The sequence below is a fragment of the Amblyraja radiata genome, chromosome 11, assembly GCF_010909765.2.
Source record: "Amblyraja radiata isolate CabotCenter1 chromosome 11, sAmbRad1.1.pri, whole genome shotgun sequence".
In the NCBI taxonomy this organism is placed as follows: domain Eukaryota; kingdom Metazoa; phylum Chordata; class Chondrichthyes; order Rajiformes; family Rajidae; genus Amblyraja; species Amblyraja radiata.
The window spans coordinates 11,153,883-11,173,450 of record NC_045966.1 but is presented as its reverse complement, the minus strand read 5'-3'; the positions used below and the strand labels follow the sequence as shown (position 1 = coordinate 11,173,450).

The following is a 19,568-nucleotide window of genomic DNA, read 5'->3' as shown; positions in this document are numbered from 1 at the left end:
CCTCTTCCTCTGTGAATCACCCGAGGTCAGGGCATATTTGTGGCCTCCGCAGCCAGTCCGATGTTTTCAGGCCCTCTTGCCGGAAAGCTGGAACTCCAGCGTCGGGTGAACACTCCTCGGCGGCTTGGAAATGTCTGGAGCGGCCGCTCTTGACCCATTCACAGGGCTCAAGGGACTGAGATATAGGGAGAAGTTGAGCAGGCGAGGGGTTTAATCTTTGGAATGTAGGAGGATTAGGAGTAATCTTATGGAGGTGTATAAAATCAAGAGAGGAATAGATCGGGTAAACGCACAGTCTTTTGGCCAGAGCAGGAGAACCAGAGGACATTGGTTTAAGCCCTTGTCCTCACCTTCCACCTCATCAGCTGTCGCATGCAACATATAATCCTCCAACATTTTCGCCACCTCCAAAGGGATCCCACTACTGGCCATATAACCATATGACCGTATAACAATTACAGCACGGAAACAGACCATCTCGGCCCTTCTATCTTCCTATCTCCACCCCTTTCTGCTTTCCGCAGAGACCGTTCCCTCCGTAACTCCATGGTCAGCAGGTTCCTTCCTACCCAAACCACCCCCTCTCCAGGTACTTTCCCCTGCATCCGCAGGAGATGCAACACCTGTCACTTTACCTCCCCCCTTGACTCCATCCAAGGACCCAAACAATTTTTCCAGGTGAGAATCAGAGGTTCATTTGCACCTCCTCCAACCTCATCTACTGCATCCGCTGTTCCAGGTGTTAACCTCCACATCGGTGAGACCAAGCGCAGGCTCGGCGATCGTTGTGCTGAACACCTCCGCCCAGTCCGTCTTAACCAAGCTGATCTCCCGGTGGCTCAGCACTTCAACTCCCCTTCCTATTCCCAATCTGCCTTTCTGCCCTGGGCCTCCTCCATTGTCAGGGTGAGGCCCAGTGCAAATTGGAGGAACAGCACCTCATATTTTGCTTGGGTAGTTTACACCTCAGTGGTATGAATGTTGACTTCTCTAACTTCAGGTAGTTCTTGCTCTCTCTCCTTCCCCTCCCCCTTCTCAGTCCTCCCACTAGTCTCACTGTTTCTGCCCATTTTCATTCTTTGTCCTACCCCCTCCCCTGACATCAGTCTGAAGAAGGGTCTCAACCCGAAACGTCGCCAATTCCTTCTCTTCATAAATGCTGCCTCACCCGCTGAGTTTCTCCAACATTTTGTGTCTACCTTCGATTTTACCAGCATCTGCAGTTCTTTCTTAAACATGTGTAGGAAGATCTGCAGGTGCTGGTTTACACCAAAAATAGGCACAAAAAGACAGAAGAAGGCATATATTTACTGCAAGTAGTGACTTGGTTACATTTGTAGCTGCCTATGTACCAGAGCATGACATCTCATGCTCAGATATACTGTTGGCATTTAGAAGGCATACAACATGTGCTTTTTGCTCAATTAAATGAAGAATACCGGATATAAATGTAAAATCAGTTGATTTACTAACGTAATGCAGGATTTAATTTCTGAGGTCTTAGGGAGATTATTGTAATGGAAATATAACTTGTCAAATATGACCAGCTGAGTGATAATGAAAATATTAATGCTGTTGTGAAGCTTTCTTCAAAAGTGGAATTTGTAAGATTGAATATATCTATATATTATATTTGTTAGCATTTAAAATTGAAATTCTACAAAGCATGATTCTGAAATGCTACTTTTTGTTCAGGAATAATCTGTAATTGTGGACACAAGGACCTGTAAACACTGGAACCTTGAGCTAAACACAACGTGCTGGAGTAACTCTGGGTCGGGTAGCATCTCTGGAGAACATGGGTAGGTAATGTTTCAGGTTGGGAGCTATATTTAGACTGATTGGAATAGGCTTTTGGTACATTGTGCTTCATCAGTCAGAGCATTGAGCATAGAAGTTGGGAGGTTATGTTGCAGCTGTATAAGACGTTGGTGAGACCGCATTTAGGGTATTGTGTTCAGTTCTGAGCACGATGTTATAGGAAAGATGGTCTCAGCTATAGGGAGAGGTTTAGGCTGAGACTCTATTTCTTGGAGCACAGGAGGATGAGGAGTGATCTTATAGAAGTGTATAAAATCATGATGGGAATAGATCCAGTAGATGCACAGAGTCTCTTGCCCAGAGTAGGGGAATTAAGGACATGGGGACATGGGTTTAAGCTGAAGGGGAGAAGATGTAATAGGAATCTGGTGGGGTAACATTTTCACACAATGGGTGGTGGGTGTATGGAACAAGCTGCCAGCGGAGGTAGTTGAGGCTGGGACTATCCCAATGTTTAAGAAACAGACAGATACATGGATAGGACGGGTTTAGAGAGATATGGACCAAACGCAGGCAGTTGTGAGTGATGCAGCTGGGACATGTTGGCCGGCATGGGCAAGTTGGGCCGAAGGGCCTGTTTCCAGGCTGTAAAACTCTATGACTCTAAAGGTCCCAATACATATCATCATTAGTCCATTCTGTCAACAGATCCTGCCATTCCCACTGAGTTTCTCCAGCAGTTTGTATTTTTGCTCGAGGTTCCAACATCCATAGTCTTTTGCGTCTCTGTTTGTCTCGTATCTCCTCACCCTTCCAGAAAAACCATGAGCAAGTATCGGAGGTGGAGACTAAACAGTTTCACACAGCCTTGGGGCACCTACTTCCATTGGGATTCTGAGGTGACCGATGAGGCCAATATGAGAACGCGGCACTCTTCTTTCAACAGTTGAGTCTGGGGGTTTATGATGGGAAGGGTAACATGGTAGTTTATGATGTGTTGCAATCCTTCCACCATTCATGCTCTGCCTCTCACTGCACCCAGGACATGGGTGTGATGTTTCAAGCCAACCGTCTCCACTTAGAATAGTCATGGGGCAGGGATCCCAAGAGCCCGTAGTTATTGGACACCTTCAGCGAGGCTTTAATCTTTTCTTACAACTGGCAATCTTTTCCCACGTCAGAGTTCAGGCCAGAGTGTCAAATATCCAGAGTCTGTCAACATACCTATTTTTAGATCGCTGAAGTATACAAAGCCATGCACATTGAGTACCAGATTCATCTACATTTTCCTATTGCCTAAGCACAAGGCCAGGTGGACTGGGAGGCCAGAAGGGGTTTGATGTGCAGTGGCATTGACCAAAAAGCAAACGAGCCTTGATCAGTAAAAAGAAACAGTGGTCAGAATGGATCCCTACATTTAGTGGACAATGCAGTAAGGAGGGAGACCCAGCATCGATCCTGACTATGGGTGCTGTCTATACAAAATTTGCACCTTCTCCCTGTCACCGTGTGGGTTTTCTCTGGATGCTCTGATTTCCTCCCACATTCCAGAGATTTGCAGGTTAATTGGTCTCTGTAAATTCTTGCTAGCGTGTAGGACAGAACTCGTGTACAGGTGATCGTTGGTTGGCGTGGGCTGAAGGGCCTGTTTCCACATTATTTCTCTAACATAACCTAAACCATAAACCCATGATTCTGCCCTTACATAGAAACATAGAAAATAGGTGCAGTAGTAGGCCATTCGGCCCTTCGAGCCAGCACTGCCATTCAATATGATCATGGCTGATCATCCAACTCAGTATCCTGTACCTGCTTTCTCTCCATACACCCTGATCCCTTTAGCCACAAGGGCCACATCTAACTCTCTCTTAAATATAGCCAATGAACTGGCCTCAACTACATTCTGTGCTAGAGAATTTCAGAGATTCACCACTCTGTGTAAAAAATATTTTTCTCATCTCAGTCCTGAAAGATTTCCCCTTTATCCTTAAACTGTGACCCCTTGTTCTGGTCTTCCCCAACATCGGGAACAATATTCCTGCATCTAGCCTGTCCAACCCCTTAAGAATTTTGTAAGTTTCGATAAGATCCCCCCTCAATCTTCTAAATTCTAGCGAGTACAAGCCGAGTCTATCCAGTCTTTCTTCATATGAAAGTCCTGACATCCCAGGAATCAGTCTGGTGAACCTTCTCTGTACTCCCTCTATGGCAAGAATGTCCTTCCTCAGATTAGGCTCTTGCCTAATTTCAACTAAATGTTTTTTTTATTACACCACCCCACATTTACTGATCTCTTTCCATGATTTTGAATGTGCCTCATTTTCATATTTTTTGGTCTGAGGTAAATTACCCTTTGTTTTACATATTTATGATGTTAAATAATGTATGGAGATAAAGTGCTGAAGTAATTCAGCAGGTCAGGCAGCATCACTGGAGGTCATGAACAGGAGATGTTTTGGGTTCCTAAACGTTAACTATTCATGTCCTCCAGAGATGCTGCCTTACTCGAGCACAATGTGTTTTGTGCAAGATTGTCGCATCTGCAGTTCCTTGTGCCTAAATAATGAAAGATTTTGTTCTATGCAATAATATTGCTTTGGAAAGGATGCAGAGGAGGTTTAGTAGAATGATGCCTGGATTAAGGGGTATTAGTTACAAGGAGAGGTTGGTAAGACTAGGATTGTTTTCTCTGGAATTCTGGAGGTTGCGGGAAAACCTGAGAGCTGTATTGAATTGTGAGGGTCATAGATATGGTAGACAGTCAAAACCTTTATTCCCAGTATAGAAAAATCTAATACTCGTGTGCATAGCTTTAAGGTGAGAGGAGCAAAGTTTAAGGGAGATGTGTGGGGAAAGTTTTTCTTTACACAGAGGGTGACGAGTGCCTGGAACCCACTGCTGGGATTGGTGGTTGAGGCAGATACAACAGGCGTTTAAGAGACTTTCAGATAGGTATATGGATATGCAGGGAATGGAAGTTGAAGAGTTGCTCTTGTCATCATTTTAGGCATAGACATTGTAGGCCTGTTCTTGTGCTGGACTTTTCTGTGTTAGTCATCGAGTGATACAGTGTGGGAACAGGCCCTTCGGCCCAACTTGCCCACAATGGGCATCATGTCCCAGCTACACTAGTCCCAGTTGCCTGCGTTTGGTCCATTTCCCTCCAAATCTGTCATCATCATTATCATCATTGAAGGGAGACAAAAATGCTGGAGAAACTCAGCGGGTGAGGCAGCATCTATGGAGCGAAGGAATAGGTGACGTTTTGGGTCGAGACCCTTCTTCAGACTGATGGGGGGGGGGGGGGACAAGAAGAAGAAAGGTAGAGGCGGAGACAGTAGGCTGGGGAGAGCTGGGGAGGGGAAAGAGGGAGAAAGCAAGGACTACCTGAAATTGGAGAATGTTCATACTGCTGGGGTGTAACTGCCCAAGCGAAATATAAGGTGCTGCTCCTCCAATTTGCGGTGGGACTCACTCTGGCCATGGAGGAGGCCCGGGATAGAAAGGTGGGATTCGGAATGGGATCCGCCGAGCCGCCTACTGCCGCCGATCCCTGCTAAGCCGCCGGGAGATCAGGTTGGTTATTGCGGACCGAGCGGAGGTGTTAATCATCATCGTTGAAGACATCAATGGGAACGGTGCCTTGCAATGCTGTGTACAACAGTGATCGCATTGTAAAATATTGTAACAAATATTTGTTGCACGCAGAGGTCATCTGTATTTAATCTAGTATTACAGGTGACTCCTGTATAACAGCTGTTTAGATAATCAAAATGCACCCATACAGGATTCGCAAATCACTACCCAAAAATTTGCAATGCAGAATAAAATTGGGCATGTTGAAAAAGAAGTAAATAAACATTTTTTTTCTCCCCACTTTTCTTGAGGTACATGAGTTCACATTACAGAAAATTGTGATTTGTTTTCTAGGAAGACCCCCCTCCACTCCCATTTGTCTTGTCTTCTGTAATGATAAATGATGCAAGCATTCAATAGATCTGGCTGTTTCGATGGAGAGAGGAACGGAGCAAATCTTTATGTCTGACTTGCAGCTTAAAATGTATTTGATTTCTAACTTTTCCTATTCCTGATCACCAACCTGAAACACTGACCGTGTGTTTCTGCCTCCATAGAAGCTGCCTGACCCAGTGAACACTTGGAGCATTTTCGGTTTATATTTCTCCTTCTCAGCATCAGCAGTCTGTTTTCCAGCTGTGATTTTGTAAATTTAGTTACCTCCAGTTCTGTTGCGTAATGTATGTGAAAGCATTAATGCCTAATATTGTGGTTGAGGTACCAAATGGTGAAATGAATGGTTATTTAGGGCTGATGTCAGAATTAGGACGTACCTAATCTAATTTAGAAAGGAGATGAGGAATTTCTTTAGCCAGACGGTGGTGAATCTGTGAAATTCATTACCACAGGCGGCTGAGGAGGCCGTCTTTGAATATTTTTAAAGCTGTGATTGACAGGTTCTTGATTAGTAATGCCCCTGTCCCACTTAGGAAACCTGAACGGAAACCTCTGGAGACTTTGCGCCCCACCCAAGGGTTCCGTGCGGTTCCCGGAGGTTTTTGTCAGTCTCCCTACCTGCTTCCACTACCTGCAACCTCCGGCAACCACCTGCAACTTCCGGGAACCGCATGGAAACCTTGGGTGGGGCGCAAAGTCTCCAGAGGTTTCCGTTCATGTTTCCTAATTGGGACAGGGGCATAAGGGTGTTAAATGTTATGGGGAGAAGCCAGGAGAATGGGGAAAGATAGATCAGCCAGGATTGAATGGCGGAGTAGACTCGATGGGCCGAATGGCCTAATTCTGCTCATGACTTATGAACATATGAGTTTTCACACATTTCTAATAGGACACAGAAAAAACTCCTTTATTTTTAAGACATAGCTTGATACATTCGGATCCTCTGGGCTACTTAAACGTGATTCAGAGCGTAAATGGCAATCTGCGTGTTGGAAGAGATGAGTTTGATTGGTCAAGTGTCTTCCCACGTACTTCTAATGAACTAAGCGAGGTTTCTAAAGCATTAGAGTATACTATTTGATTTTTTTTACCACGGTGGAATACTTGTGGTTTAATATATTAAAGACTGATGACAATGATGCTACACTGTCAATTTGGAGGTTAGCAGTAGGGAAATGATAACAGTGAGGAAATGTGTAGGAAGGAACTGCAGATGCTGGTTTAAACTGAAGGTGGACACAAAATGCTGGAGTAACTCAGCGGGACAGGCAGCAGCATCCCTGGAGAGAAGGAATTGGTGACGTTTCAGGTCGAGACCCTTCTTCAGACTGATGTCAGGGGAGAGGGAGATGGAAATGTTTTACAAAATAGAAAATGTGTCTAGGTATTCAGCACATGCAGTCAGGTTGCAATTAATTAGAAATGGGAATGATTCCACGGTATATAACCGAGAGGGCTGAAAACAAAAGGAAATAAAAATAAATTCTCTTCGTTTTAGGACCAGTCTCCATACAAAACCATTCAAAATACTCTAGTTCACTATTGGAAATCGGGAATAATGTTTGATTCCCCGGCGAAGATTCAATATGTTGCATCCCACACTGCTTTCTGAAACATTTTTTGTATTTCTTTGTTTTTCAGATTTTTTTTAAGACCCGGATATGACCTCCTTTTTTGAATGGATTTATAGTGGTTTCACTAATAGTTTTTCTAGTGCGCTTCAGTTTCTAGGTAAGTTTTACTCTTTTTATCTCAGCTTTGATACGGACAAATTGACAAGTAAAATATTATATTCATTGTGTATGATTTTAAATTTTATTTGTTAATTGGCCAATTATCCCCATTGATGTATTTTGTTTTCCTCTGACCTTACCATTTCAGAAAAACGTTCTCCATGTTGCCAAGTTCTCGGTGTTCCATTGGCCTTTAATGTTTTGTTTGTATTTGAATATAATCAAAAATTGGCCCAAATAATGTAGGTGGAACTGAAACATTAACACTGTCTACATTCGGAAGAGGCATAAGAAACTGCAGACGCTGTAATTTTGAGCAAAACAAAGTGCTGGAGGAACTCAGAGGGAAGCATGGGGAAGAGGCTGGGTGCTACTTGAAATCTGCTGGGCTTTGGTCAAAATCAAAGTACGAAAGTTATAAGTTACCAAAGCCCAAAAGATGCTGCCTGACCTGAGTGTATTTCCAGCATTTTCATTTCAGATTTCCAGCATGTTCCATGTTTCACTTTTGGATCTGTTCTATATAATTGTTTGTACTATTGTTCTTAATATGGGATGAATGTCTTTATTTTTCCAATCGCCTTGCATATAGGAAGCTGGATATTTTGTGTTCTGGGATTTCTCTAGATTCTCGGAATAAACTGCCTTATAGGGACAGTGAGAACTTACTGAAAAGTAATATGAAAATAGCAAAGTTATTTGCCACTTTTGCTGCCTCTATTGTTTGCAATTTTTATTTCTTCTGTAAGCTGAGTATTTTTGCTAGACGTCTTTAGACTTTAGAGATACAGTGCAGAAACAGGCCCTGCAGCCCACCGAGTCTACGCTGACTGGTGATTTCCCCTACACTAGCACTATCCCACACACTTGGGACAATTTGCAATTTTACTAAAGCCAATTAACCTACAGACCTGTACGTCATTGGAGTGTGGGAGGAAACCGGAGCACCCGGACAAAATTCATGCGATCACAAGGAGAACGTACAGACAGCACCCGTAGTCGAGATCGAACCCGGGTATCTGGCGCTGTAAGGCAGCAACTCTACCACTGCGCCACCGTGCCCGTTGATGCCCATTATCAGAGAGCATATAAAGGAACTTGATTTGGGGATATCCACTTGCACATACAAAATATTGTATATTTACACCAAGCAAGCATCAAGGTTCCTTTAATAGCACTCTACTGAATCAAAAAACAGTCCAAATATAGAACTGTACAGCATAGAAGCAGGCCCATCGGCCCACAATTTCTGTGCCGAATGTGATGCCAATACCGACTCTTATCTCCCTGAACGCAAGCCATATCCTTCCATTCCCAGCTTATCCACATGCCAATGCAAAAACTTCTTAAACGCCACTATCCTATCTGCCTTCACTCCACCCTTGGCAGCGCATTCCACGAACCCACTGCCCTCTATGTAAACAAAACTTGCACTGTGCATCACTTTTAAACTTTGCCCTTATCACCTTAAAGCTAAGGAAGATAGAGGTGAGACCAGCCAATTTCCTGTAACTGGAGAAAAGATTATCCTTTTTATTACAGGGTATATATTCAGAGATATGGAAGTGTGATTTGTGTAGGGAAGAACTGCAAATCGAAGGTTCGATACAAAATGCTGGAGTAACTCAGCGGGACGGGAAGCATCTCTGGAGCGAAGGAATGGGTGACGTTTCATCTCACTCTCAGTCAGAAGAAGGGTCTCGACCCGAAACGCCACCCATTCCTTCTCTCCAGAGATGCTGCCTGTCCCGCTGAGTTACTCCAGCGTTTTGTGTCGACCTTGGAAGTATGATTTGTTTACCAATTATTCCTAATTGTGTTTTATTATGCTTAAATGATTTATAGAGTTGCTCGCCTAAAGGAGTTCGTACGGATGCTGATGTAACACCATGGGAAGAGCAGCTATTTATAAATCATTCATACCACATTACTATAACGAGTAGCAGTGCAGAATTTATTAATAAACATGTTTTATAATATATGGAAGTGTATTCTACAGAGGGGTAGAATTGCAAGAACTCGGGAGATGGTGTATTTTCCCTCAGCAGATAAGAAGCTTCCATTTTCTGTCCTTTCAGCATTTATTGTAATTTTTTCTATTAATACAATTAGTTGCATTAAGATTTATTAAATAGTTTTTCCCAACATTGGTGCTATGACCATGTTAGGTTTCTTTGACAGAATGTTTCCTGGAAGTTTGATATTTTGAAATCTGCTTCCAGCACCTGCAGTCTTTTGTGTTTTCACTTGAAACCCAATTCACTTCAGATTCACATTAGTTTATTGTCACATACTCCAGAGTGTCATAAAATTTCTTGTTTGCATAAAGCATAGAGTAAACTATGCACCCATAATGATAATTACAACGACAAATACCAGTCAGCAGATGGTGCATAGATTGCATCCAAAAGCAATGCGGAACTATCTGAAGCGTTGCCATCAAATGGAAGATTTTGTCAGAAATTTTCGAATAACAATTCACGGAGTGTCCGGAGATAATTAATTGAGTGTGCGGGTTTTATTTTTCTCGTGGAGTGGCTATCACTGATAATGCCAGCATTTTTTGTACACTGCTATTTGCTGTGAAATGAAGAAACAGTAAAGCACTGGGTTTAGACTCACATTGTAGACCAAACTGCGACAGGATGGCAAACTTCCTTCTTTGAAGTGCATTAGTGATCTAGATGAGCTTCAGACTTGAGAGAAACAGCGGGGAAACGGGCCCTTCGCCCATCGAGCCTGTGCCGACCTGAGATCCCGTACACTAGCACTATTCTAAACACTAAGTACAATTCTCAATTTTACCAAAGCCAATTAACTGCCTCTGTAACTTGTCCCTAGCGTGTAGGGCAGGGGTCAGCAACCTATGGCCCCTGGGCCGAATCCGGCCCGTAACCCAAAATCATCCGGCCCGCAGGCATATATATATATATTTTTTTCCTCAATCATCCGGCCTGCAGACTTCCGTGATCTCCGCTACCTGGAACGTTTAGGAAAGAACTGCAGATGCTGGAAAAATCAATGGTAGAAAAAAATGCTGGAGCGAGTTTCTCCAGCATTTTTTTTCTACCTGCGGTGCCTGGAAGGTGATTTGGCTGTACCGCATCCTGCGCACGGCCCCGCACCTTCTGTGTTTGGGCCTCACTGTTGGGATCGGGATTGTCAGTAGGGCGGGGACGAGTGAGTATGATATTTGCGATCAGTGCTCTGGGTGCCGTGCTCGAAGGGGCGGGGTCTATGTAATCACGTGATTTGATGCCTGCCATCCAGGGCGGGATCCATGTGTACACGTGATAGATGTGGCCCGCCATCCGCTCACAGATATATGTCCTGGCCCCTTGGCAGAAAAGGTTGCCAACCCCTGGTGCAGGGCATGGATGTGAAAGTGGCATAACATAGTCATGCAAACGGCGGATCGATGGTCAGCATGGACTCAATGGTTGGCATGGACTCGACGGGGCAATGGGCCTGTTTCCATGCTCTATCTTTCAATCAATAAATTTCAAAGCACTATGAATTGATACTTGGAACACCATGAAATGCTGTTCAAATATTCCTGACAAAATCTTTCATTTGATCTCAACACTTCAGGTCCTTTAGAGCATGATTCCCAACCTGGGGCCATAGGTCATGGCAAATTTCAGGGGGGTGCACAGAAAAAATTTCTGGGGATTTAGGGGGCCACAGGTTCAATGAAGGGGGCCACATTTTTTCCGCTAATAATGTCAGGGGGGGGGCCACAGAAAAATTAAAAATCCCAAGGGGGCCATGAACTAAAAAAGGCTGTGAACCACTGCTTTAGAAAATCTATTTATCTGATGTCAGGAATACTAACATTGTAATTTCAAGATGCCACTTCAAATCGGCACCCTTATTGTGGGCTATTATTTCTTCCAAATAAGAAATAAGATCTCCAAATGTCTCCAGTTTGAGGCTCAAATTTGGAAGATTGGCACATATCACCAGAGCAAACAAAAATGTTTGCAGATCTATCATTGCACAATTTTCCATTGCAGTGGGCTGTTTGGTGAAAAGTATCTTTGGCACATCCCGGAAAAAAATCATTTGTTTGCAAACATTCGAGTGGTTCAGTGACCTGTGCAAAAGGGTGCTGTCATGCTGACTCATCTTGTTCTAGTACATATACATTCAAGGTTTTGTTTGGCGTTGTTTTGAAATCAGTCAGTGTGTATGTGGGAGAATGAGAGGCGTGCGTTACTGCGTTTCTCACTCCCAGCATGTGTGTGCGTTCTTTTAATATGCTGAGATACTTGTTTTTCTTGTTCCAGGACTATACAAGAAATCAGGAAAGTTAGTGTTTCTAGGACTGGACAATGCTGGAAAGACTACGTTGTTGCACATGCTCAAAGATGATAGACTGGCACAGCATGTGCCAACACTACATCCAAGTAAGATGACTGACTTTTGTGGTGTTATCATTGCAAGAAATCGTTGATTTATTTGTAATCTTTTGAAGCGTTTTATCCTATCTAAACGTCATATAGAAGATGATAAGATGAAGACCTCAATGAAAGGGGAAGTGGTAAAGATCATAAATGGAAAAGAGCTGCTAGAAAACGTGTCTACGCTTAAGTAAACTCCTCTAATTCGCAGTGGCACGCATCCTAGTTTCTTTGGGACGTGAAATGGAAGATCTAGAAGGAAGGAGTTCCTATAACCGTTTAATTCCCAGATAAGGGAGAGCTGCCAGAGGTTGGGAAAATAGTAACCCCCTTCTTCCTCCCCCTCCTTCATCAGAAAGATGCGTAAAATGATGTGAAGTTTCGTTTATTTTTTAGTTTAGAGATACAGCGTGGAAACAGACCCTTCAGCCCACCGAGACCAGCCATCCCCGCACACAAGCACCATCCTACACACACTAGGGACAATTTTACATTCATACCAAGCCAATTGACCTACAAACTTGTGCGTCTTGAGTGTGGGAGGAAACCGAAGATCTCGGAGAAAACCCTTGTGATCACAGGAAGAACGTACAAACTGTGTACTGATGGCACCCGTAGTTGGGATCAAACCGGGGAACCGGCGCTCTAAGGCAGCAACTCTACCGCTGCACCACTGTGCTGCCCTCAATGGTAAAGGATGCTGTTGTAGATTTGATAAAGGCTGGTTCTGGCTGACCAGATTGAATTTTTGAATTAATAGAGATAATTGATGAAGGAATTGACTTAGATTTTATTGCTTGGTTAGCAAGATTGTGGACTATAGAACTCGTGGACCTCCAATGGCAGGAAATTGGTGAGTGGTTATTTCTCAGATTGGAGGATGGGCAGAGATCATCCATGAATAAATGCGAGGAGCAAGTTTGTTTTGGCTGCTGATGATTTGGGCATGGGTGCGCAGGGTGATGTTTCCTAATTTGTAGATGACGCAGTGCATAAATATGGTAAACAAAGTGGAGAATGGTAATAGTCGACTGGATGACAGTCCAACTGAATTTGCTGACAAGTTGGGGATGAAATTTAATATAGAAACCTAGAAAATAGGTGCAGGAGAAGGCCAGCACCGCCATTCATTGTGATCATGGTTGATCATCCACAATCAGTAACCCGTGCCTGCCTTCTCCCCATATCCCGTGATTCCGCCAGCCCCTAGAGCTCTAATTAACTCTCTCCTAAATTCATCCAGTGAATCGGCCTCCACTACCCTCTGTGGCCGGGAATTCCACAATTTCACAACTCTGGGTGAAATCTTTTTTTTCTCATCTCAGTTTTAAACCTTTATTCTTATACCGTGGCCCCTTGTTCTGGACTCCCCCAACATTGGGGTCATTTTTCCTGCATCTAGCTTGTCCAGTCCTTTTATAATTTTATATGTTCCTATAAAATCCCCTCTCAACCTTCAAAAAAAAAAGTGGGAAATCAAGTACTTTGGCATGTGAGTAAGAAGGGCCAATGTAGATTAAAGGACTCCTCTTAAAGGTATGAGGATTGTATATGTGTGCATGAATTCTTGAAAGTAAAAGTGCTTAATAATGAATCCTGAGAACCTGGAATTCAAAAACTGAAGACGCAAAAAAAAAAATATGTTGACCTTATTCCAAACAGCAATTTGGTCACAGTGGGAGAATCGGGTCCAGTGCCAGGTCGGATACATTAGAGAGATTTTAATATCCAAGAGAGAATGCAGAAAAGTTGTACAAAATTGATTCTGAGGAAATGGGATTTCAACTGCAAAAGTTATAAGGAGAAATTAGAGTGGCTCTTCTTGGACCAAAGAATGTTTAGCCATGAACAAAATGAAATATGTTAGTGTATTATTTTTATAGCATTTCAGCGCCCAATATGATGGTCACAAGGAGTACTCAGTGATTTGAAATCATAACTTACTATTTTGTGTATCTTGATGTACAGGTGGTATCCTGTGTTTTAAATGGATAATGCAGTTACATAATTTTTCACTAAGTGCGAGAAAATAATCAGTGTTTTGTTTGTACCGTAGCCTCGGAAGAGCTGACGATTGCTGGGATGACTTTTACTACTTTTGATCTGGGTGGCCATGCACAAGGTATGGGTCTGTTTATAATGCCATTTGGCATCAGCAAAATCCCAGTGCACCTTTTATAGACACAAGATGCTGGAGTAACTCGGCGGGTCAGGCAGCATCCTTAATTTAGTTTGGAGATACATAGCGGAAACAGGCTCTTCGGCCCACAGAGTCCCCGCCGACCAGCGATCCCCGCATACTAACGCTATCCCACACATATTTACAATTTTACCAAGCCAACTAGCCTACAAACCAGTATGTCTTTGGAGCGGGGGAGAAAACCGGAGATCATCGGGAAAACCCACGCAGGTCATGGGGAGAACGTACAAACTCCGTACAGACAGCACCTGCAGTCGGGATCGAACCCGGGTCTCTGGTGCTGTAAGGCAACAATTCTACCGCTGCGCCACCGTGCCGTCCGAATTTCCATTCCCCTGGAGAAAATGGACAGGAGACGTTTCGGGTCAGGACAGGTGACGTTTCGGGTCAGGACCCTTCTTCAGACTCCTAGACTTTATGACTTTCCGACCAGAGATGCTGCCTGACCCGCTGAGTTACTCTGGCATTTTGTGTCTATCTTTGGTATAAAGCTGCATCTGCAATTCCTTTTTACTGCATCTTTTATGGTCTTCTCATTTTCTTTCTTCTTTCTACTTTGTTAAAGCTCGCAGAGTCTGGAAAAACTACCTCCCTGCCATCAATGCCATTGTCTTCCTGGTTGACTGTGCAGACTGCGAGCGTCTGGCAGAATCTAAAGCGGAGCTTGATGTAAGCAAAGTCAAGGGTGTTTTATTGCCCTATACCCTGAAGCAGAACAATGAAATTCTTACTTGCAGCAGCACCACAGCACGTTTAGTTGGAATACCTAACTCTATATAAGATGATGTTAAAGTAACATGAGTAAAATATGCCAATGCATTTCACAGAAGTATTTTTAAACAATATGTCTGTGTGCTGTATGGGAAGATAGAAGAGCCATGATCACAATGAATGGCAGTGCTGGCTCGAAGGGCCGAATGGCCTCCTCCTGCACCTATTTTCTATGTTTCTAGCAGTTGACCAAATATTTTGCGGAGAATCTGATGAGAGGAAATAAAAGTTGGAATGGAATGGGCGGCACTGTGGTGCAACTGGTAGAGCTGGTACCTCATAGTGTCAGAGACCTGGGGTCGATAGTGATCTTGAGTGCTGCCTATGTAGAGTTTGCGCGTTCTCTCTGTGGCCACGTGGGTTCTCTCTGGGTGCTCCAGTTTCCTCCCACATGCTAAAGACATATGGATTTGCAAGTTAATTGGCCTCGGTAAATTGATTCTACTGTGTCGGGAGTGGATGAGAAAGTGGGATACCTGGGCCAGTTTGAATAGTGATCGAAGGTTGGCGTGGACTTGGTGGGCCTGTTTCCATGCTATATTGGAAGCCATTTCTGGTCATTGAGTATTGAACATGTAATATGTTAGTGGAGTTCAAAAGAGGTGGTGGTATCACATGATGAAATGTATCTAAATGAAGAGTTTTGGTGCTGGTCCATAACTTGACCAGATCTAATCCTCACCCAGATAATCAAGCCATGTACATCTGTCAATAGGTAGTGATTGGGAATGGGAAACTAGTGACTTCTGCCTTCCCAGTAACAGTGGTCTTCCTTGCCTTTTCCCAAACCAGGGATGGATTAAAGAGGGCTAGGAAGACTGAACTGACAATACGTTGAGGATATTATTGTTAAAGGCAGCATAGAGCTGCATGAACATCGCATTTCACATGTGGGTTATATTCTTGCAAAGCAGTGCATAATTAAAAACGTGTCAATTATATTTGCGACTAGCCTGCCAAATGTAAATTTGAGCACGTTATTCCAAAAATAAGGGCGCATAAATCAGGATTTGGCATTAAATGAACGAGGACATTATTCAGAAAATGCATACAACAAAATGTGAGGTGCCTGTATTGTGGCCGTTGCACGTGTGCTTTGCGAGGACTTTGACCAATGTCCCATTCAGTTTGTTATACCCCCATGCTTTATAGTTTGAGGCAAACTAAAAGTGTGTGCGTGTGTGTGTGTGTCACAAGGTTGAATCGTGTTAACAAATTGTTGTTCTATTCTACAGGCACTAATGACAGATGAAACTGTTGGAAATGTGCCTATTCTCATCCTTGGAAACAAAATTGACCGACCTGAGGCAGTTAGTGAAGAAAAGTTCAGAGAGCTGTTTGGACTGTATGGGCAGACAACGGGAAAGGTAAGATTCATTCTCCCTTCATTCCTCCCATCCATTGACTCCATTTAAACCTCGCGCTGCCTTGGCAAGGCAAGCAGCATAATCAAGGACGAGTCGCAACCTGGCCACTCCCTCTTCTCCCCTCTTTCATCAGGAGAAAGGTGTAGAAGTGTGACAACGCACACCTCCAGATTCAGGGACAGTTTCTTCCCAGCTGTTATGTCTGAACAAGGATCTCGACCCGAAACGTCATCCATTCCTTCTCTCCAGAGATGCTGCCTGTCCCTCTGAATTACTCCAGCTTTTTGCGTCAATCATCAGTCAACTGAATCATCCTACCACAACCAGAGAGCACTCCTGAACTATTTTACCCTCAGACTACCCTTGATTGGACTTTGCTGGCTTTACCTCGCACTAAACGTTATTCCCTTATGCATCTATACACCATAAACGACTTGATTGTAATCATGTGTTGTCTTTCTGCTGACTTGTTAGCATGCAACGTATAAAGATTTTCACTGTACTTCGGTACCCGTGACAATAAACTAAACTGAAACTGAACTGTACAAGTGGTTAAAGCGGCATTTGAAACACCTTTATGGGTTGTAGTCCAAAATCCACTCTAGCACCAATAATTATGAAAATAACTATTACCAATGTGAATGCAACTAATTAGTGTTTGCATTGAACCAATAAATAAGGAGATACTCTTTGAACATCTTAAAAAGGCCAATGAGACAATAGATGCTGTGGGAAATGAATTAGTTGGTTTTAAGGAGCATTTGCGGAGGGAAAGTAAAGTGAAGTGTGGCCAGCTAAGAAAAATAAATTTAAATCATGGAGCGAGCAACAATGTAAACGAAGTTGGCGTGGCTGAACAATATGTTTCAATTTTGTATTTTAGCTGAACAATAAGTTTCAAGTTTGTATTTTATAAAGGTTTATCTGTTAATTGTTGACGCACTCAGACGGTCAGGCGGCATCTGTGGAGGGAATGGATAGATGCCATTTCGGGTCAGGACCCTCCTTCAGTTGACTTTAGCCTGAAATTTCCATTTATACATTCCCTCTGCAGATGCTGCCTGACCTGCTGAGTTACGCCAGCACTTTGTGCTTCACTGAAACAAAACAACTTTTTATTGTGCTCATTGTAATTCAATGAGAATTATTGAAAGTCAATAAATAAGCATAAAATAAATGTCATTGAATATGATTAACCTCTCTCTCTCTCTCTCCCCCCTCTCCCCCCTCTCCCCCCTCTCCCCCCTCTCCCCCCTCTCCCCCCTCTCCCCCCTCTCCCCCCTCTCCCCCCTCTCCCCCCTCTCCCCCCTCTCCCTCTCTCTCCCCCCCCCTCTCCCTCTCCCTCGCCCTCACACACCTACCTGATCTCACAGGGAAATATTTCCATGAAGGAGCTTAATGCGCGACCACTAGAAGTCTTCATGTGCAGTGTCCTAAAGAGACAAGGTTATGGAGAAGGTTTCCGTTGGCTAGCCCAGTACATAGACTGAAGCTGAATTATGAGAATGCAATCAGTCAAGGACTGAAGACTCATCTACCAACGTACTACAACTTGAACCTAATAGACATTTTCTGGGCATATGTTTGGTTATAAAAGTTTGATGTTTTTCTAGAAGAATAACAATAACATGGCTGTGCTTAAAAGAAAAAAAATCATCTGTATGTATGAAGCCTCAAAAAAAAAAAGTTCTTAAACGATTTGTATGTTTGACGTTACAATATGGTAACATTCTAATTTCAGTGGATAAAATACTTGTTTCTTTATTTGATTTATTACATTAACCAAACTATCAATCTGTACAGTTTTGAACAGAGTGTGTACTTAGACAAAAATAGCCTCTGAATGCACTTTTTAACATGAAAGCAACGTACGTGAGTGGTATTTAATGATCATGTCAAATTTTTTATGTACTATTTTTGAAATTGTTCGGTTCAATAAATTTAGAACATGTAACCACCTATCCTTTTAGTATCTGAAGAAGACAAATATTTTTAGAAAAATCTCAATTTAGTGAGACTTTCTGCATGATGCCTTAACATTCAAGTGGCCCTCAGCATGTTAATCTGTAACCTATTTATTCCTCCCTTGAAAAATAGATACACCAAATGCTCATTCCATATCTATTTCTGTTGTTCTGCTGCAAACTGTAAGCACAGCTCAATTTTATTTAAAGCTTTAAATTATATCCTCTTCATAGAATGGAAAGCACGAATAAATTATACATGCATGAAATATTCCCACTAGCATTTTCCTTCAAACATGTTAGGATCTGTTTAAAGACAATTAATTTGTACGAAGTTAATCCTTTGGCGAGAATTCTTCCAGTCTCCTGTTCTTAATCCTTAGTTTTCTGTGTTTATGCCCAGGCAGATACAGCTGGAAATGCAAGCTAGGATGAGTGTCATTCTGCTAAAGAATAGTTGAGGAGTAACTGTCCTATTGTTCCACAGTAAGGATTATTCAGCATGACAGCAACTGAAGACAGCTAGGACAGAAGTGCTTGATGGTAATGTGAACCAAAAAAAAAAGAACAATCCTTGTCTACAATGTAATTAAACTTGTTTCACATGCACTTTATAATGCCTCTTCGTGGCTGAATAGCTTGCTAAAACCAACCAAATAGCAGTTGAATTGTCCCTAGTTTGAGTTTTAGATTTTAGTTTGGTTTATTATATGCATGGAGATATGCCCTTCGGCCCACAGAGTCCACACTGAAAAACAATCACACTAGTTCCATGTTATCCCACTTTCTCATCCACTGCCTACACATTTGGGGCAATTTTACAGAGGGCAATTAACCCGCAGGTTTTTGAGTCATACAGTGTGGAAACAGACCCTTTGACCCAACTTGCCCATGCCGATCAACATGTCCCATCTACACCAGCCCCACTTATCTGCGTTTGGTCCATATCCTTCTAAACCTATCCTATCCATGTACCTGTCCAAATGGTTCTTAAACATTGTTATGGTACCTGCCTCGAAGACCTCTGGCAGCTCGTTCCATAAAGCTACCATTCTTTGTATAATAACAATGTTGGCCCTCAGGTTCTTAATATGTCTTTCCATAGCACCTAACACCTCCGCTCTGTCCGCACGAACCTACCTGACCTCCCGGTGGCTCAGCACTTCAACTTCCCATTCCCAATCCGACCTCCATTGCCAGAGTGAGCAACACCGGAAATTGGAGGAACAGCACCTCATATTCCGCTTGGGGAGCCTGCATCCGGCGGGCATGAACATTGAATTCTCCCAATTTTGTTAGCCCTTGCTGTCTCCTCCCCTTCCTTAGCCCTCGAGCTGTCTCCTCCCATCCCCCAGCCCTCGGGCTCCTCCTCCTCCTTTTTCCTTCCTTCTCCCCGC

The 19,568-nt window shown here is 43.2% G+C and overlaps 1 protein-coding gene across 3 annotated transcripts in view; it reads left to right on the top strand.

Moving 5' to 3' along the window:
* The window catches only part of sar1b (secretion associated Ras related GTPase 1B), a 30,308-nt gene extending 11,528 nt beyond the window's left edge, over positions 1-18,780 (top strand). For all 3 annotated transcript variants that reach the window (XM_033029317.1, XM_033029316.1, XM_033029315.1), the window contains exons 2-7: positions 7,375-7,464; positions 11,756-11,875; positions 13,926-13,991; positions 14,635-14,738; positions 16,076-16,207; positions 17,581-18,780. In XM_033029317.1, coding sequence (XP_032885208.1) covers positions 7,395-7,464; positions 11,756-11,875; positions 13,926-13,991; positions 14,635-14,738; positions 16,076-16,207; positions 17,581-17,697 — 609 coding nt within the window. In that variant the 5' untranslated portion in view covers positions 7,375-7,394 and the 3' untranslated portion in view covers positions 17,698-18,780. The remainder of the gene's footprint in view (positions 1-7,374; positions 7,465-11,755; positions 11,876-13,925; positions 13,992-14,634; positions 14,739-16,075; positions 16,208-17,580) is intronic.
* The last annotated feature ends 788 nt before the right edge of the window (positions 18,781-19,568 follow it).